General features: G+C 44.2%; 1 protein-coding gene across 8 annotated transcripts in view; it reads left to right on the top strand.

Moving 5' to 3' along the window:
* Positions 1-17823, top strand: part of CRYBA4 (crystallin beta A4) — a 135964-nt gene extending 118141 nt beyond the window's left edge. For all 8 annotated transcript variants that reach the window (XM_056529396.1, XM_056529459.1, XM_056529414.1 and 5 more), the window contains 4 exons: positions 11482-11600; positions 14968-15109; positions 16541-16683; positions 17594-17823. In XM_056529396.1, the coding sequence (XP_056385371.1) occupies positions 11482-11600; positions 14968-15109; positions 16541-16683; positions 17594-17741 (552 nt within the window). In that variant the 3' untranslated portion in view covers positions 17742-17823. The remainder of the gene's footprint in view (positions 1-11481; positions 11601-14967; positions 15110-16540; positions 16684-17593) is intronic.
* Positions 17824-22722: the final 4899 nt, after the last annotated feature.

The raw sequence follows: 22722 nt of genomic DNA on the forward strand, positions 1-22722 counted from the left end.
TCAGCAGAGAGCACTGTGCTCGTGATTCAGCAGAGAGCTCTGTGTTCCAAAAAGAAAAGAATGTTCTCTGTAGTATTCAGCAGCTAATAAGTACTGAAAGGATTAAGATTTTTTAATCGAAGTCATTTACAAATCGGTTTAACTTTCTGGCACCAGTCGATTTAAAAAAAAAAAAAAAAAAACGTTTTCCACTGGAGTACCCCTTTAAAGTTCAAGGAGAAATAGAATATGTATTTCCCCTGGAGATAGAAAATTTGTAGCACACGTGAATTGCAATATAATCACTATTGACATACTTGTCGTTATATTGGGCTCAGGAGGGATGGGCATTTGCCTGTATGAACAAGGTATATAACTATTATTTTTGGAATTATAGTATTTTGATTTGGTTTGTTACTTTTTTAAAACTTAAAACCTAATTAGATTTTCTAAATCATAAACCGGACCAGAGTTGTCTTCTCCAACCTGTGCCTCTCCAGCTGTTGCAAAACTACAACTTATAACAGCTGGACAGCCACAGTTTTGGAAACACTGGACTAAAAATTCACCCACATAAAATGGAAGTGACAGCGCAAAGTTTGTTAACTGAGACAATGGACTAAATGACACATCTCATCATGGTAGTCAGGTAGGTTGCAGGTCAAAGAACCCATTAACTATCGCTAAGCCCCCCTGGCGCTTTAATATGCATAGTTGTGTTGCAAGAACTTGTCTAAATGTGTAAAGACACCTCAAGCCCTGTTACCGTATTTTTCGCCCTATAGGATGCACCGGCGTATAAGACGCACCCTATTTTTAGGTGTAAAATCTAAAAAATTTAAGATTTTGAACCCAATAGTGGTCTTCAACCTGCAGTCCTCCAGATGTTGCAAAACTACAACTCCCAGCATGCCCGGACAGCCGTTGGCTGTCCGGGCATGCTGGAGTTGTAGTTTTGCAACATCTGGAGGTCCGCAGATTGAAGACCACTGCATAGGAGGTAATACTCACGTGTCCCCGCCGCTCCGGACCCGTCACCGCTACCCTGGATGTCGCTCCATCGCTGTCGCCGTGTCCCCGTCGCTCTGCTGCCGGCCTGCTGCTGAACGTCTCTGCTGCCGTCGCCGTCATCACGTCGTAACGCACGCCAACGCACGTACGCAACGACGTGATGATGAGGAAGGAGAGCGCCAGCCATACAGGGGATCCCTGAACGGAGAAGACACCGAGGAGGCAGGTAAGGTCCCTCCCGGTGTCCTGTAAGCACTAACCCGGCTATTCAGTCGGGCTGTTCGCGACCGCCGCAGTGAAATCGCGGCGGTCCCAAACAGCCTGATTGAACAGCCGGGTTAGTGTCACTTTCCCTTCAGACGCGGCGGTCAGCTTTGATTGCTGCGTCTGAAGGGTTAATACAGGGCATCACCGCGATAGGTGATGTCCTGTATTAGCCGCGGGTCCCGGCCGTTGATGGCCGCAGGGACCGCCGCGATAGGTGTGTATTCACCGTATAAGACGCACCGACTTTTTCCCCCCAGTTTTGGGGAAGAAAAAGTGCGTCTTATACGGCGAAAAATACGGTATATGTATAATTTCTTCCCAGAATACTTAATATTATATAGATTATACATATAGCAGGGCATAAATAGAGGGCATGAGAGAATCTTAATGTCAACATTGTCTGGAATAAAGGGATGTTCACCTTTGTATACCACTATACAGTTTATAAATAAGTATAGATTAGTATTGTATGTAGACACGTCGGGGGGTTCTCCAGTGCAGACATTAATGTTGGCAATGCATGTGAACTTTTTCCTTAATGTTATAAGATCATGCACTTGCACTTTATTTTTGGTTTGATGGGACTTGTGTAATAGCTTTACCACTTTTACTACTGCTTCATGGTTGCTCTATGGTAATTTAGTAATGCAACATTTATTGTGTATGACATTTTCCTCCTCTATCTGCCTGGATGCCTCTGGGTGTCTCTTCTGTTAGTAGCTGATACCCGTCCACTCATTATTCTGTTTTTATTATATAATGAAGATTATGGCCCTCATTTACTTAGAAAATCGGGTTGTAAGTCTATGTTGCTTTCTTACCCGACTGCTTTTTCCCCCTGGTATTTATTATTATGTCGCATCCTGTTTGTCGCATGTGCGTCTTTTTGGCTTGGTTTCCAACTCCTCTGAGTTGTCGGGAAAAAATCCACAATTGAACAAATTCGGGTTGGAAAGCTTTATAAATACGTGGTAAAGCTCAGAAATGTCGGGTTACGCCCCTTTTTCGGGTTTGGGAGAATCCACATTGGGTCCGTCGGGAAAAAATGTCGCATAGTGTTGCAAACTGGCGCACGATGTCTGCGACATGTCGCAGACAAAGATGCAACAAAAAAACCAGACAAAACAAGTCGGGTTTAGAATAGTAAATGAGGGCCTATATTTTAAAAATAATTGATTCATTACGTGTACTGGTCATTTTACTTAAAGGGGTACCCCGCCCCTGGCATCTTATCCCCTATCCAAAGGATAAGATGTTATATCGCCGCGGTCCCGCTGCTGGGGACCCCGGGGATCGCTGCTGCGGCACCCCGCCATCATTACTGCACAGAGCGAGTTCGCTCTGTGCGTAATGACGGGCGATACAGGGGCCGGAGCAGTGTGATGTCATGGCTCCGCCCCTCATGACATCACAGCCCGTCCCCTTAATGCAAGTCTATGGCAGGGGGCGTGACGACTGCCACACCCCCTCCCATAGACTTGTTTTGATGGGGGCGGGCCGTGACGTCTAGAGGGGCGGAGCCGTGACGTAACGATGCTCCGGCCCCTGTATACCCCATCATTACGTGCAGAGCGATCTCGCTCTGCACAGTAATGATAGCGGGGTGCTGCATCAGCGATCCCTGGGGTCCCCAGTAGCGGCACCCCGGCGATCTGACATCTTATCCCCTATGCTTTGGATAGGGGATAAGATGTCTAGGGGCGGAGTACTCCTTTAACGGTTATTGATCCAGAAAGGCAGGTTATATTAATAAAGTGATGAAGCAAAAAACAAAAAGCTTTTCAATGTTCCCCTTGAACACACAGAGCACCGCCGGTCAACGGCATGTAGATTAACAAGAAGAAGAGATTTGGTCTAGTATTGTCACAAACTCTAAAAAGCCCTTCTTTATGGTAAATGTCATAAAAAGCAAATGGTAAAATAAATAGATCCAAGGTTACATGGGGTATCAAACTCCCTTGCGTTATAATCTGCACACAGCACTTGTTTTCACTTATTCATAGCAGGACTTGTTCATTCGAAACTGTCAGTGTTTGACACAACAAATAACTTTGGAACCCCATATTTATTTACCATGTGCTGTTCATGGGATTTACAATAAAGAAGGACATTTTCTGAAATTTCTCTTCACATAGACCAAAATACTAAGCTAAGTCTGGCCTGGTCTAGTTTTAGAGACTTTTCTGTGGTTTTCATCTTTGCACAAAAAGGCGCAGTTCATAAAACCTGTGTATTGCCAAAATCAGTGGATTTCAACTCAAAATCAGCAAAAATGTGTAAACCAAAAGGCACAAAAAAAGGTGCAAATTCACCCCTTAAGTACGCAGGGTTTTTCAGTTTTTGCACTTTAGTTTTTTTCTTCTTACCTTTTAAAAATCATAACCCTTTCAATTTTCCACCAAAAAATCCATATTATGACTTTTTTTTTGCTTCACCAATTCCACTTTGAAGTGACATTAGTCATTTTTCCAAAACAAAATCGAAGAAAAAACGCCATTTTGTAAATTTTGGGGGCTTCCGTTTCTATGCAGTGCATATTTCGGTAAAAATTACACCTTATCATTATTCTGTAGGTCCATACGGTTAAAATGATACCCTACTTATATAGGTTTGATTTTGTCGTACTTCTGGAAAAAATCATAACTACATGCAGGAAAATGTATATGTGTTACGCCGAGCGCTCCGGGTTCCCGCTCCTCCCCGGAGCGCTCGCTTCACCTCCTCCGCTGCAGCGCCCCGGTCACGTCCTCTGACCCGGGGCGCTGCGATCCTGCTGCTAGCCGGGATGCGATTCGCGATGCGGGTAGCGCCCGCTCGCGATGCGCACCCCGGCTCTCCTACCTGACTCGCTCCCCGTCTGTTCTGTCCCGGCGCGCGCGGCCCCGCTCCCTAGGGCGCGCGCGCGCCGGGTCTCTGCGATTTAAAGGGCCACTGCGCCGCTGATTGGCGCAGTGGTTCCAATTAGAGTTATCACCTGTGCACTCCCTATATTACCTCACTTCCCTTGCACTCCCTTGCCGGATCTTGTTGCCTTAGTGCCAGTGAAAGCGTTCCTTGTGTGTCCCTTGCCAGTGTTTCCAGACCTTCTGCCGTTGCCCCTGACTACGATCCTTGCTGCCTGCCCCGACCTTTTGCTACGTCCGACCTTGCTTCTGCCTACTCCCTTGTACCGCGCCTATCTTCAGCAGCCAGAGAGGTGAGCCGTTGCTAGTGGATACGACCTGGTCACTACCGCCGCAGCAAGACCATCCCGCTTTGCGGCGGGCTCTGGTGAAAACCAGTAGTGGCTTAGAACCGGTCCACTAGCACGGTCCACGCCAATCCCTCTCTGGCACAGAGGGTCCACTACCTGCCAGCCGGCATCGTGACAGTAGATCCGGCCATGGATCCCGCTGAAGTTCCTCTGCCAGTTGTCGCTGACCTCACCACGGTGGTCGCCCAGCAGTCACAACAGATTGCGCAACAAGGCCAACAGCTGTCTCAACTGACCGTTATGCTACAACAGTTGCTACCACAGCTTCAGCAGTCATCTCCTCCGCCAGCTCCTGCACCTCCTCCGCAGCGAGTGGCCGCTCCTGGGATACGCTTATCCTTGCCGGATAAGTTTGATGGGGACTCTAAGTTTTGCCGTGGCTTCCTTTCCCAATGTTCCCTGCATCTGGAGATGATGTCGGACCTGTTTCCCACTGAAAGGTCTAAGGTGGCGTTCGTAGTCAGTCTTCTGTCCGGAAAAGCCCTGTCATGGGCCACACCGCTCTGGGACCGCAATGACCCCGTCACTGCCTCAGTACACTCCTTCTTCTCGGAAATCCGAAGTGTCTTTGAGGAACCTGCCCGAGCCTCTTCTGCTGAGACTGCCCTGTTGAACCTGGTCCAGGGTAATTCTTCCGTTGGCGAGTATGCCGTACAATTCCGTACACTTGCTTCAGAATTGTCCTGGAATAATGAGGCCCTCTGCGCGACCTTCAAAAAAGGCCTATCCAGCAACATTAAAGATGTTCTGGCCGCACGAGAAATTCCTGCTAATCTACATGAACTTATTCACCTAGCCACTCGCATTGACATGCGTTTTTCTGAAAGGCGTCAGGAACTCCGCCAAGATATGGACTCTGTTCGCACGAGGCGTTTCGTCTCCTCGGCTCCTCTCTCCTCTGGTCCCCTGCAATCTGTTCCTGTGCCTCCCGCCGTGGAGGCTATGCAGGTCGACCGGTCTCGCCTGACACCTCAAGAGAGGACACGACGCCGTATGGAGAACCTCTGCCTGTACTGTGCTAGTACCGAACACTTCCTGAGGGATTGTCCTATCCGTCCTCCCCGCCTGGAAAGACGTACGCTGACTCCGCACAATGGTGAGACAGTCCTTGATGTCTACTCTGCTTCTCCACGTCTTACTGTGCCTGTGCGGATGTCTGCTTCTGCCTTCTCCTTCTCTACAGTGGCCTTCTTGGACTCTGGTTCTGCAGGAAATTTTATTTTGGCCTCTCTCGTCAACAGGTTCAACATCCCAGTGACCAGTCTCGCCAGACCCCTCTACATCAATTGTGTAAATAATGAAAGATTGGACTGTACCATACGTTTCCGCACGGAGCCCCTTCTTATGAGCATCGGATCTCATCATGAGAGGATTGAACTTTTGGTCCTCCCCAATTGCACCTCGGAGATTCTCCTTGGACTTCCCTGGCTTCAACTTCATTCCCCAACCCTGGATTGGTCCACTGGGGAGATCAAGAGTTGGGGGTCCTCTTGTTCCAAGAACTGTCTAAAACCGGTTCCCAGTAACCCTTGCCGTAACTCTGTGGTTCCTCCAGTAACCGGTCTCCCCAAGGCCTATATGGACTTCGCGGATGTTTTCTGCAAAAAACAAGCTGAGACTCTACCTCCTCACAGGCCTTATGATTGCCCTATCGACCTCCTCCCGGGTACTACTCCACCCCGGGGCAGAATTTATCCTCTCTCTGCCCCAGAGACTCTTGCCATGTCCGAATACGTCCAGGAGAATCTAAAAAGGGGCTTTATCCGTAAATCCTCCTCTCCTGCCGGAGCCGGATTTTTCTTTGTCTCCAAAAAAGATGGCTCCCTACGTCCTTGCATTGACTACCGCGGTCTTAATAAAATCACGGTTAAGAACCGCTACCCCTTACCCCTCATCTCTGAACTCTTTGATCGCCTCCAAGGTGCCCACATCTTCACTAAATTGGACTTAAGAGGCGCCTATAACCTCATCCGCATCAGAGAGGGGGACGAGTGGAAAACGGCATTTAACACCAGAGATGGACACTTTGAGTATCTGGTCATGCCCTTTGGACTGTGCAATGCCCCTGCCGTCTTCCAAGACTTTGTCAATGAAATTTTTCGTGATCTATTATACTCCTGTGTTGTGGTATATCTGGACGATATCCTAATTTTTTCTGCCAATCTAGAGGAACACCGCCGGCATGTCCGTATGGTTCTTCAGAGACTTCGTGACAACCAACTCTATGCCAAAATTGAGAAATGTCTGTTTGAATGCCAATCTCTTCCTTTTCTAGGATATTTGGTCTCTGGCCAGGGACTACAGATGGATCCAGACAAACTCTCTGCCGTCTTAAATTGGCCACGCCCCTCCGGACTCCGTGCTATCCAACGCTTTTTGGGGTTCGCCAATTATTACAGGCAATTTATTCCACATTTTTCTACCATTGTGGCTCCTATCGTGGCTTTAACCAAGAAAAATGCTGATCCCAAGTCCTGGCCTCCTCAAGCAGAAGACTCCTTTAAACAACTCAAGTCTGCCTTTTCTTCGGCTCCCGTGCTCTCCAGACCTGACCCTTCCAAACCCTTCCTATTGGAGGTTGATGCCTCCTCAGTAGGAGCTGGAGCTGTTCTTCTACAAAAAAATCCTTCCGGGCATGCTGTCACTTGTGGTTTTTTCTCTAGGACCTTCTCTCCAGCGGAGAGGAACTACTCCATCGGGGATCGAGAACTTCTAGCCATTAAATTAGCACTTGAGGAATGGAGGCATCTGCTGGAGGGATCAAGATTTCCTGTTATTATCTACACCGACCACAAGAACCTCTCCTACCTCCAGTCGGCCCAACGGCTGAATCCTCGCCAGGCCCGGTGGTCTCTGTTCTTTGCCCGATTTAATTTTGAGATCCACTTTCGTCCTGCCGATAAGAACATTAGAGCCGATGCTCTCTCTCGTTCCTCGGATGCCTCAGAAGTTGATCTCCCTCCGCAACACATCATTCCACCTGACTGCCTGATCTCCACTTCTCCTGCCTCCATCAGACAGACTCCTCCAGGAAAGACCTTTGTTTCTCCACGCCAACGCCTCGGAATCCTCAAATGGGGTCACTCCTCCCATCTCGCAGGTCATGCGGGCATCAAGAAATCTGTGCAACTCATCTCCCGCTTCTATTGGTGGCCAACTCTGGAGACGGATGTTGGGGACTTTGTGCGAGCCTGCACTATCTGTGCCCGGGATAAGACTCCTCGCCAGAAGCCCGCTGGTTTTCTTCATCCTCTGCCTGTCCCCGAACAGCCTTGGTCTCTGATTGGTATGGATTTTATTACTGATTTACCCCCTTCCCGTGGCAACACCGTTATTTGGGTGGTCGTTGATCGATTCTCCAAAATGGCACATTTCATTCCTCTTCCTGGTCTTCCTTCTGCGCCTCAGTTGGCTAAACAATTTTTTGTACACATTTTTCGTCTTCACGGGTTGCCTACGCAGATTGTCTCGGATAGAGGGGTCCAATTCGTGTCTAAATTCTGGAGAGCTCTCTGTAAACAACTCAAGATTAAATTAAATTTTTCCTCTGCATATCATCCCCAGTCCAATGGACAAGTAGAAAGAATTAACCAGATCCTGGGTGATTATTTGCGACATTTTGTTTCCTCCCGCCAGGATGACTGGGCAGATCTCCTTCCATGGGCCGAATTCTCGTATAACTTCAGGGTCTCTGAATCTTCCTCCAAATCCCCATTTTTCGTGGTGTACGGCCGTCACCCTCTTCCCCCCCTCCCTACCCCCTTGCCCTCTGGTCTGCCCGCTGTGGATGAAATTTCTCGTGACCTTTCCATTATATGGAGAGAGACCCAAAATTCTCTCTTACAGGCTTCTTCACGCATGAAGAGGTTCGCGGATAAGAAAAGAAGAGCTCCCCCCGTTTTTTCCCCTGGAGACAAGGTATGGCTCTCCGCTAAATATGTCCGCTTCCGTGTCCCTAGCTACAAGTTGGGACCACGCTATCTTGGTCCTTTCAAAATTCTGTGTCAAATTAATCCTGTCTCTTATAAACTTCTTCTTCCTCCTTCTCTTCGTATCCCTAATGCCTTTCACGTCTCTCTTCTCAAACCACTCATCCTCAACCGTTTTTCTCCCAAATCTGTTCCTCCCACTCCTGTTTCCGGCTCCTCGGACGTCTTCTCGGTCAAGGAGATTTTGGCTGCCAAAAAGGTCAGAGGAAAAAATTTTTTTTTAGTAGACTGGGAGGGTTGTGGTCCTGAAGAGAGATCCTGGGAACCTGAGGACAACATCCTTGACAAAAGTCTGCTCCTCAGGTTCTCAGGCTCCAAGAAGAGGGGGAGACCCAAGGGGGGGGGTACTGTTACGCCGAGCGCTCCGGGTTCCCGCTCCTCCCCGGAGCGCTCGCTTCACCTCCTCCGCTGCAGCGCCCCGGTCACGTCCTCTGACCCGGGGCGCTGCGATCCTGCTGCTAGCCGGGATGCGATTCGCGATGCGGGTAGCGCCCGCTCGCGATGCGCACCCCGGCTCTCCTACCTGACTCGCTCCCCGTCTGTTCTGTCCCGGCGCGCGCGGCCCCGCTCCCTAGGGCGCGCGCGCGCCGGGTCTCTGCGATTTAAAGGGCCACTGCGCCGCTGATTGGCGCAGTGGTTCCAATTAGAGTTATCACCTGTGCACTCCCTATATTACCTCACTTCCCTTGCACTCCCTTGCCGGATCTTGTTGCCTTAGTGCCAGTGAAAGCGTTCCTTGTGTGTCCCTTGCCAGTGTTTCCAGACCTTCTGCCGTTGCCCCTGACTACGATCCTTGCTGCCTGCCCCGACCTTTTGCTACGTCCGACCTTGCTTCTGCCTACTCCCTTGTACCGCGCCTATCTTCAGCAGCCAGAGAGGTGAGCCGTTGCTAGTGGATACGACCTGGTCACTACCGCCGCAGCAAGACCATCCCGCTTTGCGGCGGGCTCTGGTGAAAACCAGTAGTGGCTTAGAACCGGTCCACTAGCACGGTCCACGCCAATCCCTCTCTGGCACAGAGGGTCCACTACCTGCCAGCCGGCATCGTGACAATATGTTTAAAAATGTCATCTTCTGACCCCTATAACTTTTTTATTTTTCCACATACAGGGCAGTATGAGGGCTAATTTTCTGCACTGTGATCTGAAGTTTTTATCGCTAACATTTTTGTTTTGATCAGAGTTTTTGATCACTTTTTATTCATTTTTAATGGTATAAAAAGTGACCAAAATATGCTTTTTTGGACTTTTGAATTTTTTTTACGTGTACGCCATTGACCGTGCGGTTTAATTAACGATATATTTTTATAGTTCGGACACTTACGCACGCGGTGATACCACATATGTTTATTTTTATTTACACTGTTTTATTTTTTTTATGGGAAAAGGGGGGTTATTCAAACTTTTATTAGGGAATGGGTTAAATGACCTTTATTAACACTTTTTTAAAAACTTTTTTTTGCAGAGTATAGCTCTCATAGGGACCTATAACACTGCACACACTGATCTCCTATGCTGATCACTGGCGTGTATTAACACGCCTGTGATCAGTGTTATCGGCGCTTGACTGCTCCTGCCTGGATCTCAGGCACGGAGCAGTCATTCGTCGATCGGACACCGAGGAGGCAGGTAAGGGCCCTCCCGGTGTCCTGTAAGCTGTTCAGGATGCTGCGATTTCACCGTGGCAGTCCCGAACAGCCCGACTGAGCAGCCGGGTTATTTTCACTTTCACTTGAGACACGGCGGTCAGCTTTGATCGCCGCGTCTGAAGGGTTAATACAGGGCATCACCGCGATCGGTGATGTCCTGTATTAGCCGCGGGTCCCGGACGTTGACAGCCACCGGGACTACCTGATATGACGCGGGGACACAGCGCGACCCCGCGGCATATCGCAGGAGCCGGAGGAGGATGGTAATATACGTCCTTCATCGTTAAGGGGTTAACCCTGCTTGCACCTTTTTTGCGCCTTTTCTAGACACAAAAAACAGTCTAAAAACAATGATAAATGTCGGCCACTGACTCTCCTTTAAGAAACTACTCTCATCCTGAGCAGCATTAACCATTCTTCAGGCTTCTGAAGACCTTCTGTTTTTGACTTGCGTTGGAATTTGTAGTTGCAGTGTATCTGCACTGTGCTGCAATATGACCATAAGGAATAAAATATCTGTCCCAGAATGCAGTGTAGCCATCACGCCCCCTCCCATAGACTTGTATTGAGGGGGCAGGGCAGGGTGTGGCGTCATGAGGGGGCGTGGCTATGACATCACGAGATCCCCGTGCCAGCTCCAAGCATTCGGAACATTTTGTTCCAAACGCTGAGCAGCGGAGTACCCCTTTAAATATAGACCAATTTGAGTAGAAAGCAGAATTGCAATGCACCTCTGGAAATATACATGTAAAGTTACTTCTGTATATAAAATGTACAAAAGCTACATAGACTTTAGGCGCTAAACAGGTACATTATATAATATATAGTCCTAATAGAAATATCTCAGATATTGCCCTGATAGTAAATGGAAAGGCCCAGCATTACTCCTGAATGTACTTTTGATGTGACCATGACATTTCATAAACTATAAAGTAGGTCAACAAGCATTATCCATAATTCATACTCACCAAGATTGTGATAAGTAGCCAGCTGTAAACCATCATTTTATGCAGACATATATTCCCAGAGGTTGATGTCAGATTTATACCTCTTAAAGCGTGATGTTCTGCTCAATAAATGTCCTGTGATCCCTAGAAAAGAGATGATAGCCCAAATTACCCTCCAGACCTATAAAGACATGAGGCGTAATTGGACATGGACACTGCAGAGTAGTGAATGGTGTCATCAGCTGGACAGATATGTTTTCTCTACTGCCATTTAGAGAATCTACGGGGAAATCTTCTGTACCTTCCTCAATGTCATTTATCTGGCTATATTAACGCTTGTATCCATGTCCTTGCTTTACCAAGTACTTCACTTTGCTTTATTTTCAGATTATTGTCTGGGATGAAGAATGTTTCCAGGGTCGCAGACATGAGTTTACATCTGAGTGTTACAATATCATGGAACTTGGATTTGAAACTGTCCGTTCATTTAAAATAGAGAGTGGGGCGTAAGTATCAGCAATGATGGGGGACATAGTCGTGACCTAAATTACTTTAACTGGTTAAGCCTAACAAGTTAAGATTTTTGTGACTGAGGATGAGGAGTCACCAAGTCACTGTCTTTACTGTTAAAATTTTACTAAAAAGTGGTCAAACATTGGCAAAAGCAAACATGCACTTAAAGGGGTTATCCGGCCAAAGACATCGCCATGCAGCACCTGTATTCTATGCGGGGCTGTCCCTCTAGTCTCAGAAAGCTCTTTGTTTCCAGGACTGAAGACTTGACGTCATGCTACGCCCCCTTGTGACATCACACCATGCCCCCTCCATTCATGTCTGTAGACATCTCCCATAGACATGAATGGACATGAATTGAAAAGGCGCGGCGTTAAGTCACGTCTCCAGTCCCGGAAACAAAGAGCTTTCTGAGACTGGAGACTCAGCCCCACATAGAATGTGGGTGCTGTTTTTTGGCCAGATAACCCCATTAACTATTGAAGCGTTGTCTCTTTAAAATAATAAAGATATGCATGAGATAATACATTTGGGGGTCCAGAAGGAACTCATTCATGAATTATTTTTGAATGTGTTTTAGAGACATATCAGAAATATACAAGACTCTATGAGGTAGGACAACCAGACATTATTAGGGCCATGGTCCACAGTAACTGGAATCTCAATGCTTATTAGGAAACATCAATGACTATAATAGCAGCTTTCAGCTTAGTTGAAACCAACGTACCCTCTGAAGGTGGCAATAAACACCTTAAATAGCTGTTGACTGAATGTTTATTCAGCCAAAGGCTATTTCTCCCAATACCTCCATACACATGATCATTTGACATGGCCAAACAAAGGGGTCAGGCATAACCCGCTGAAGAAGGGTCAGTAGGCCCTCATACACTTTAGACAGTCAGCCTGTCTCATCAAAATTGACAGGCTCATCGACGTTTTTACTAACGTGTATGGGGACATTTTCTGGAATAGGACTTCAAAATATGGCAATCTCAGACTATCTCTAAAAGGCATTTAGATGCTTTACCAATTTCTTCAGACTCCTTATCCCAGGAACTGGTGGTCCCCCAGTTCTCAGGTCCCTTCAATGTCAAGAGAAAAACAAAGGTAGAAATCCATTTTAAGGTATGCACTGAATTCTGTCAGGCAGATACTGATGGAACGTTTTTATTTTGTAAGATTTGCATGACTGGTTTAGATATCTTGGGGTATATTAGACGCCTCATCCACCTCTATATCTTTTCTATAATGGCTCTGTCACATTTGTTAGGCATGTTTTATTCTTGTACTAGTAGAATGTCTAAAGCTTCTTTCCCATATGATCTGTAAATAGGAACGTAATAAGAGTTTTCTATACATAATTAAATCAATCCTAGACTTTTATCTACATCCAAATAGTATTATTAACATCCTCATATTTTCATATGTTGGCTGACATTCATTTATGTCGGGAAGGCGATCGGCACAAGTACATTAGGTTACAATATTTCCATAGAAAGCAAGTTTTAAGGCAAATGTAATATGCAATGCATATTTAAAGCACATTTTCTCCAATATTCGCTGCAAGGAAGTGATTCTAATATTTCATCTTATTTAATTCCTTGCTGTTTTCATTATCCATAGAATAATGAATGATATTATTGACATTTCTAGATATTGTCTAAGGGATGTAATAAAAAAGTATACAAGAAGGTAACACTATATGCTTTACCTTATCTTTGTAAGGTTATATCTTCTGAACTTAAAGGGGTACTCCGCCACTAAACATCTTATCCCCTATCGAAAGGATGGCTAGTGCACAGCCGTCATGCCCCCCCCCCCCCCCCCCCATAGACATGAATAGAGAGGGCATGACGGCTGTGGTCAAAGTTGAACAAAAATAATCAAAAGGTGGCATGTATCGCAAAAATGGTACCAGTAAAAAGTGCTGCTTGTTCTAAAAATAAAAATGTTTGGGTATCGCCATAATCGTACCAACCAGTAAACACCATAAAAATAATGTTTCCAAGTTTTCACAATATTTTGGAGTGTTTCACAAAAACAGTACAATATAAAACAAAAAAAAAAGCATTACAGTATTGCTCAGTAAAAGCATTCCAAAGTTATTATCCCTTAAAGGGGTACTCCGGCCCCAAACATTTTATCTCCTATCCAAAAGATAGGGGATAAGATGTCTGAACGCAGGGGTCCCACTGTCACGCTCTCTTCCATAGACTTGCATTGAGAGGGTTGGGCGTGACGTCACGAGGGGGCGGAGTCGTGACATCACGATAATCCGTCCCCTTGGTCGGGAGGCAAAAGACTGCGAACCTCCTGCACTTCGGACAGTACTTACAGGTGGGTTCTGCATGCTAGATTGCGGGGGTCCGCAGCGGCGGGACCCCTGCGATCACACATCTTATCCCTTATCCTTTGGATAGGGGATAAGATGTCTTGGGGCCGGAGTACCCCTTTAATGGGATAGGTGATATTAGAAAAAATGGAGCTTGATCATTAAGGACCAAACAGGGCACAAGATTAAAGGGCTAATGTTTAATTCATAATAAGCAATATTGCTTCAGCATGTGAATCATTTATCTATAAGGAATACAACTGCTTGGTACTAGTAGCGCCTACAATGCTGCCCCCAGAACTGCAGTTCACAGTCTGTACTTTTCATGCTGCAGCTCACCATGGCCTTTGTGACTCTAGAGTTTAGAAGTATAACATAATTTTATAACTTTGTAAAGAGCCACCAGTTAAGAGACAGACCTTATGTGCTCATGCATGTTATAGAGTTGACAGATTCATTTTATGGCTTTGTTCACACAGTCTATTTTGATGCTTAAAAATACGCTTGTCATAAAAGCAAAATGAGCCTCAGATTTTTCAGCATTTTTTTTTGTTGCTTTTTCATGTACATGTTTGTTTTATTGAGATTTTTTTTCTTGGTGTTTTTTAGGTTTATCAGGTCTTAAAGGATTTATGTGCAAAAAAACTGATATTTTCTGTTTTAAAACAGTCCAAAACACGTACCATGCACTTATTTTTCCCCTAATATAATTCCAGCCATTAAATTAAACCACTTGAGAACTGTCTGGCGGTTTCCAATTGAATTTAGCTAAATACATTGGGGGAAAAATAGATATAAAATAGACATTATTTGAGGCATTAAATAGGATGCTTTGAAAAAAAAATGATTTCTAGAATCTAGATGAGATGTTAGAAATGCTTATACGCTTTTTCATCAAGACAGAGTAATATATAAAACTAGGAGCAGTGATAAAAATGAGGTGTTTCCTGGATGACATGTCCTTTCTATTGCCATTCAATTTTCTTTTAACTTGCAGTAAAACTGAAGTGTTTGATATATTCCCACAGCTGGGTCGGATATGAGCACTTAGGATTCCAAGGTCAGCAGTTTGTACTGGAGAGAGGAGAGTACCCCCGCTGGGAGGCCTGGAGTGGCAGCAACGCTTACCATGTTGAGAGAATGACCTCCTTCCGACCAATTGCCTGTGCTGTAAGTATACATTACATAGCGCTCCACAGGGAACGTATCATAATTGTTTTCAATTACAAGATTGGAATGGGCTATGAACTACAATACATTGAAAGGACATAGATAGGAACGTTCACCTTAACCCTAAGAACTCCAGGATCTATTTGCTTCCCTACTACAGATATAGTATCATCATAGTAAGGTCTAATGGATCGTCTAATGGATCATCTCATTCACATGTATATGAATTCTACCATAATATCCCATAATCTATCATTATCTATAATTTTCACTACAAAATAATTTAGCCAAATATATATATATATATATATATATATATATATATATATATATATACTCCATAAATTGGTGTTAACGCTGTTATTTCTTTCTGGAAGGAGTACAAAAAGGGGTATTTGCGGAGGAAGATGAAACAAAAATAAAATGGTATTACCATGTGGGTTTAATAATGTGAACATTTTATTGTTTTGGTTCTTACTTGTTTTGGATATGTCAAAACTAATTTTTTGCTCTTTATATATTACACTGCAATACTGCTATATTGGTGTGCATTATTCTATTCAGCAAGGCCATGTTCAGATGGCGGAAATTTCGCAGAAGAATTTCCCCTGAAATTCTGACAAAATTTAATGCCCATAAATTTTTATGGAATTCCACACTCAATCTTTCATTTTGCAGAATCGCAGAGCCAATGGGGCTTTGAATTTCAGCAGAGTTCGTTGTTTTGAGAACACAGAATTCCACTCAATTCTGCCGCGATTCCTGGAGTATTCCGCAATTCTGTTTAGCAATCTTTGCTAAACGGAATTTGTGCAGAATTGTGGAATTCTGCCTTGTGAACCTAGCCTAAGGCCATGTTTACATGGCAGAATTTCTGTGTGGAATTCCACAGAAGAATTCCACAGAAAATTCAACAGAAATGTACTGCCCATTGATTTCAAGGGGATTCCACAGTCCCATTCAGAAGGAATTCCATTAAAGTCAAAGGGGCTTGAATTTCGATAACACAGAAATTCTGCGGCAATTCTGGCAGAATTACAAAATTCCACTCAGCATATTTTGCTGAGTGGAATTTTGCAGAATTGCAGTAATTCCGCTGTGTGAGCACACCCTAACACTGACATCCCGTTGGGCCTAGCACCTGGGGAGGATTGCATTATGGGGGGGGGGGGTGATAAGGGGAATCTCCTCTGATGTCTGTTTAATGAAACTTGCACCCACTAGTGTAATTTGCAGTAGGTCACAGCTTCTGCACTTGTGCCATCACTATGTCGTACTGTACATGTCAATGCATTATTACAGTATTCATAATGTAAAGGTATTTCACGGTATGCAAACAAGAGAAATAATTTAATAAACAGAATTTTTTTTTTAAACAAATACAAAATATTTTACCAATAGAGATGGAAAATGTCTGTGTCCTTTCTACAGAACCACCGTGACTGTAAGATGACCATCTTTGAGAGGGAAAACTTTCTTGGAAGGAAAGGAGAGCTGAGTGATGACTACCCCTCTCTTCAGGCCATGGGCTGGTGTAACAATGAAGTTGGGTCTTTCCGTGTCCAGTCTGGAGCGTAAGTGATCCATCTATCTACCTAGATTTTACTTGGCACTGAGACCCTGACCGATCAATACTTTTGACATGAATGTTCAACACGTCAAGAGTTTTGTTTTAAATTACAGTAATGCTTCAAAATGTACCTGTTATCAAAACATTTGACTTGTCCTTGAGATCATTCAGTAGAATGAGCAGGCAGAGAACCGCACTACTGCATTCTTATCTCCCCGCTCTGTGCCTGTATGAGCAGGATCCTATGAGCTTACATTATCAGTCTGTTCTGATCACATGACACAGAGGCAGAAGAGAACATTCTAAGGCTAGGTTCAGACTATGGAATTTCTGACCAGACAAAATGGAGACAGCTGGAGATTCTGAGTGCGCCCAGCGCTGACTGAATCAGTCAGCACTAGGACCATGCGGACAGGCCCCCATAAAAGGCAATTCACTTTGAACAATGTTTTATTTTTAAAATATCCCCCCAATTAAAAAGCTGATCTCAGGGTCTCCCGCTGCTGGAGCCCCCAGTGATCATCCCTAATCTGACAATGACCCAAACAACAAGTGTCAAACTTCCCTGCTGCACCACCTCATAATAAAGGAAGTATTAACTTATTCCACTGGGTTCAAAAAGGGGTGTTCACGTAATGTATGAATGTGTCTTTTGTAACTTTTTTGCCCAGTTTAATTGGGGGACAAAAGTCGGCACCCCCTGCTCATAATGCCCTAAAATGGTAGTTATTGCTTATTTATTGAAACAGATAAGGTGCTCTCTCTCTTGGTCAGTGTAACATAGGTCCAATAGATAATAGCACAACCCAACAGCAGTGTAATGTCAAATCCAGGTATACCCAAGTAACCAAATGTTTATTGTACAATACTCAATTATAGATGAATGATATATCTTTCTTCTTATATGTCAACAGCTGGGTGTGCTACCAGTATCCCGGTTATCGTGGCTTTCAGTACATTCTGGAATGTGATCGTCACTCAGGAGAGTTCAAACACTGGAGAGAGTGGGGATCCCATGCACAGACTTTCCAGATCCAATCCATCCGCAGAATCCAGCAGTAAACACCTTTTACATGCAACTACATCTATTTTATCCTGAAACTAACAAAATGAGGTTTAAAGAGAATAAAGCTTTTTGTTTATCACTGGACATACTCATGGCCTTTTTATTGGGGACTTCTTATAAAGTGCGATATTTTAGGAACAATAGTGGGAACATTTAAATTGAAGAGCACATCAGAGGGGGGGAGTATAGTGAATGTGTGAAGTGCATCGGAAAGGGCACTTGTCTGATAATAGGGTTCTAATTAGCACAGCAACAAAAATAACAACAATTCTGATGCCAGATGCGTTCCTCTCCTCATGGCCTGAAAGTGTCATTTAGCTACAGAAAAAACTGCCAACCTGAGTGGAATAAAGCTGCCTGGCATCATAGATGAGAACCACCAAGTACAACATTTTAGACCATCATTTTCCACATATAGACATTATATATGACTCTATCTACTTAAAAAAGACTGTTGTCGTGACACTGTTAACAAGCCAGTGGGGGGGGGGGGGGGGGGGGCAGATATATTGAAGAGGGACCTGGTGTGTAGGTGATCCTCTGGCCACTTATAGTAAATGGCCTATGAAAGCTGTCTATAGCCTGGAGAAAATAAAATATGTTGATGTTTGAATGTGCATACAAAAAATGAAAATGATGTATGAATGTGCAAATAAAATAATAAAGCAACTTACTTATATAATGTTATTAGCTGTACTGCACATATCTCTTCATTATAAACAGAGCTGTCTGGAGTTCTGTCTCTGCACCCAACTCCCCTCCCAGTAGTATGGAGGAGGAGCTCATATTACTGCTCATTAGATTTTAAGACAGCAGGAAACCTTTCTCAGTCATGGTAGTTTTTCTCAGAACAGGCTCCCTATTGTCTTATCTGAGAAATGCTTCTTGCTGGGGTATTCCAGGATTTTTTTTAATTGACTATGCTACAGGGACTGTAAAGTTAGTGTAGATCATAATATAGTGTCTGTACCTGTGTGTGACGGTGGTCTCGCAATTCTTCTGTGATTTATACCTCAATATTTATTTTTAACAGCTTACAAAATGACTGTTGTCTCAGACTTTTCCCAGGTTGCAATGCGGCCGAGACCTGACATAACTAGTCAGCTGATGACAGGGAGCCTGTCTGCTTCAATAGGTGGAGCGATCGCTTGGTGGGAGAGAGATCGATCTGCAACTAATTGTATTTTTGCAACAGCTGTAGGCACCCTGATTGGAAAACAGAGGTCTTTTAAATGGATACAGCTCAAGGGATGCAGTGGGGATGGGAAAAAATTTATTTAAGGACATTTTTATTTTTTAATAACAACATTTTTATAAATTTTTAGTAAAGTGTGTGTGTGTTTCACTTTTTTTCTCAATTTTTTTTAAATTTTTTAGGTAGTACTACTACTCCCAGCATGGAACAGACTGTTCCATTCTGGGAGCTGTAGTACCTGAACTAATAGACAGATCACAGCAGGTATCACTCCTGACACCCAATGCGATCGTCCTATCTATTGCAGAGATGAGGAGTGGCTCTGTACAGCACTCGCATCTCTGCTCTGTACTAGCATATTTTCTGCCCAGAGTGTGGATTGGGCGGATGGTTGCAGACAATCCCCGCTCTCAGAGGGAAATATTAATGAGTGATGTTCTATTCATATCATTGGCTGGTCGGAATATAGTGCAGAGATGTGGAGCGCAGGAGAAAGCCGCTCCGCATCTCTGCAATAGATAGGGCGATCTGCAGGTACTACTACTCCCAACATGGAACACACTCTGCTCCATGCTGGGAGCTGTAGTACCAGCATTAATAGACAGGTCGCAGCGAGTGTAACTTCTGACACCTGTTGCGATCTGTCTAATAATGCAGGTACTACAGCTCCCAGCATGGAGCAGAGTAGGCTCCATGTTGGGAGCTGTAGTACCTGCAGTTATGGAAAGATCACAGAGGGTGTCACTCCTGACACCCTCTGTGATCCTCCTGTATAATGTATAGATGCGGCCGGACGCTCTTCTATAGTATGGTTCCCTGCACTGACGTATATATACACCTATTCATATTTCCCACAGAGAGCTGTGATTGGCTGGAACCATCTGGCCAATCCCAGCTCTCTGCGGGAAATATGAATAGGTGTATATATACGTCAGTGCAGGGGTCCATAGAAGAGCGGCCGGCCGCATCTATACATTATACAGGAGGATCACAATGGACTTGGGGCGATCTGTCAGTTAGTACAGGTATTACTACTCCCATCATGGAACAGTGTGTTCTAAGCTGGGAGTAGTAGTACTACCTAAAAAATGTAAAAAAAAAAAAAAAAAAAGTTAAAAACCCCCACACACACTACATTTTTATTATTGTCGGCTACATTTTTTGTGCCCTGCCCCCACACATAAATTGATCCCTGTTTATAAATGACTAAAAATGTCATTATAAAAAAGATATATTTCGTTAAATACAATTTTTCCCATCACTACTCTATCTTTTTTATTATTATTTTTTTAATGGTACCCTACGAAATTTTATTAAAAAAGGTGTCTCCATCACTTTTTTTGGATCACTAGAGTCCAAAAAAGAATAAAACTGCCTGCAAAGTTGAAATTCACATGGCGTTTTTCTTGGCATTTTTTATTTATTTTTTACTCCCATAGACTTCTATAATAGAAAAATGCCACGATTTCAGGGGAAAAAACGCCATACGCTTAACATGCTGTGACTTTGCAAAACCGCCAAGGAGTGGAAAAAGAGTGAAAAAACGCCAATCTGAAAAACTCAAAGTGGAAAAAGAATTTCTAATTTCTCAGCGTTTTTTGGCAGAAAAAACGCCATGCGGCAGAATTGGCGTTTTCCCCCCCAAAAAGTGGAATTCCAGCCTGAGAGTCAGTTGCATGAAGAGAAGTTGGTGTGGACCTGGTTTATTGAGATGAAAATGTGTCCATTTGGCGGCAGCGAAGGACGATACTTGAGCTAATCCCAGAGTAAATCTCACAACATATATACATACACACACACACACACACACACACACACACATATATATATATATATATATATATATATATATATATATATATATATAGCATAAGTGAGTACACATTTTTGTAAGTATTTTATTATATATTTTTATGTTACAACACTGAAGAAGTGACACTCTGCTACCTGGCACAGCCTGTATAACAGTGTTTAATTTCGATTTCCCCTTAAAATAACTCAACACACATCCATTAATGTCTAAGCCTTGGAAACAAAAGGGAGTCCACCCCCAAGTGGAAATGTCCAAATTGGGCCCAAAGCTCTTCAGTGCCAGCAGCACTTATGCAGCCCCAGACCATGGCACTCCCACCAACATGCTTGACTGTAGGCAAGACACACTTGTCTTTATACAACTCACCTGGTTGCCGCCACACACGCTTGACACTATCAGAAACAATTAAGTTAATCTTGATCTCATTGGATCACAGGACATGGTTCCAGTAATCCATGTCCTTAGTCTGCTTGTCTTCAGCAAACTGTCTGCTCTCTTGTGCTTCATCTTTAGAAGAGGCTTCCTTCTGAGATGACAACTAAGACCAATTTGATGCAGTGTGCAGTGTTTGGTCTGAGCACTGACAGGCTGATCCCCCATCCCTTCAACCTCTGAAGCAATGCTGGCAGCACTCATACATCTATTACCCAAAGACATCTGGATATGATGCTGAGCATGTGCACTCAAATTCTTTGGTCAACCATGGTCAGGGGAGAGGAACCTGTCCTGTGAAACCATGTATGCTCTTGTCCACTCTGCTGAAGCTCAGTTTCAGGGTCCTGTGAAACTTAATGTGGTGTATGGTCTGAGCACTGACAGGCTGACCATCGACCCCTTTAAAAGGGGTACTCCGCTGGAAAACCTTTTTGTTTTGTTTTCAATTAACTGTTGCCAGAAAGTCTATTTAAAAATCTTAATCCTTCCAGTACTTATTAGCTGCTATATGCTCCACATGTAGTTCTTTTCTTTTTGAATTTCTTTTCTGTCTGACCACAGTGCTCTCTTTTGACACCTCTGTCCATTTTAGGAACTGTCCGGAGCAGGATAGGTTTGCTATGGGGATTTGCTCCTACTCTGGACAGTTCCTACAATGGACAGAGATGTCAGCAGAGAGCACTGTGGTCAGACAGAAAGGAAATTCAAAAAGAAAAGAACTTCCTCTGTAATATACAGCAGCTGATAAGTGCTGGAAGGGTTAAGATTTTTAAATAGAAGTAAATTACAAATCTGTTTAACTTTCTGGCACTAGTTGATAAAAAAAAAAAAAGGGGGAGTACCCCTTTAACATCTGCAGCAATTCTGGCAGCACTCATATGTATGGTCTTGCTCACTATACTGCAGCTCAGTTTCAGGGTCTTGGTAGTCTTCATATAGCCTAGGGCATCTTTATGTAGCACAACAATTCTTTTTTTAAGCTCCTCAAAGAGTTCTTTGCCATGAAGTGATATGTTAAACTTCCGATCAAAGGAAAAACAAATCCTGCACTCACCGCACAGTACGGGTATCGCGACCTCGGATTCCGGACCTCCTCGGGTGGCGTGGGAGTAGCAGCCGCTGCTGACAGCGCTCAGAAATGGGCAACAGCCGGCGGTTTTGCGTTACTATCAACGCTTCTTCCGGCCCCAAGTATATGTTAAACTTCCAATGACCAGTATGTGAGAGCAATAACACCAGATTTTAGACACCTGCTAATTGCTTTACCTTTCAGACCTTGTAACACTAACTAGTCACATGACACCTGTAAGAGGAAATGGCTAATTGGGCCCAATTTGGCATTACCACTTAGGGGTAACCCCTTAGGGACCAGGCCATTTTTCACTGTAGGACCAGCGCGTTTTTTGCACATCTGACCACTTTCACTTTAAGCATTAATAACTCTGGGATACTTTCACTTTTCATTCTGATTCCGAGACAGTTTTTTTCGTGACATATTCTACTTTGTGTTAGTGGTAAAATTTTGTTGATACTT

The sequence above is a fragment of the Hyla sarda genome, chromosome 1, assembly GCF_029499605.1.
Source record: "Hyla sarda isolate aHylSar1 chromosome 1, aHylSar1.hap1, whole genome shotgun sequence".
Taxonomy (NCBI): Eukaryota; Metazoa; Chordata; class Amphibia; order Anura; family Hylidae; genus Hyla; species Hyla sarda.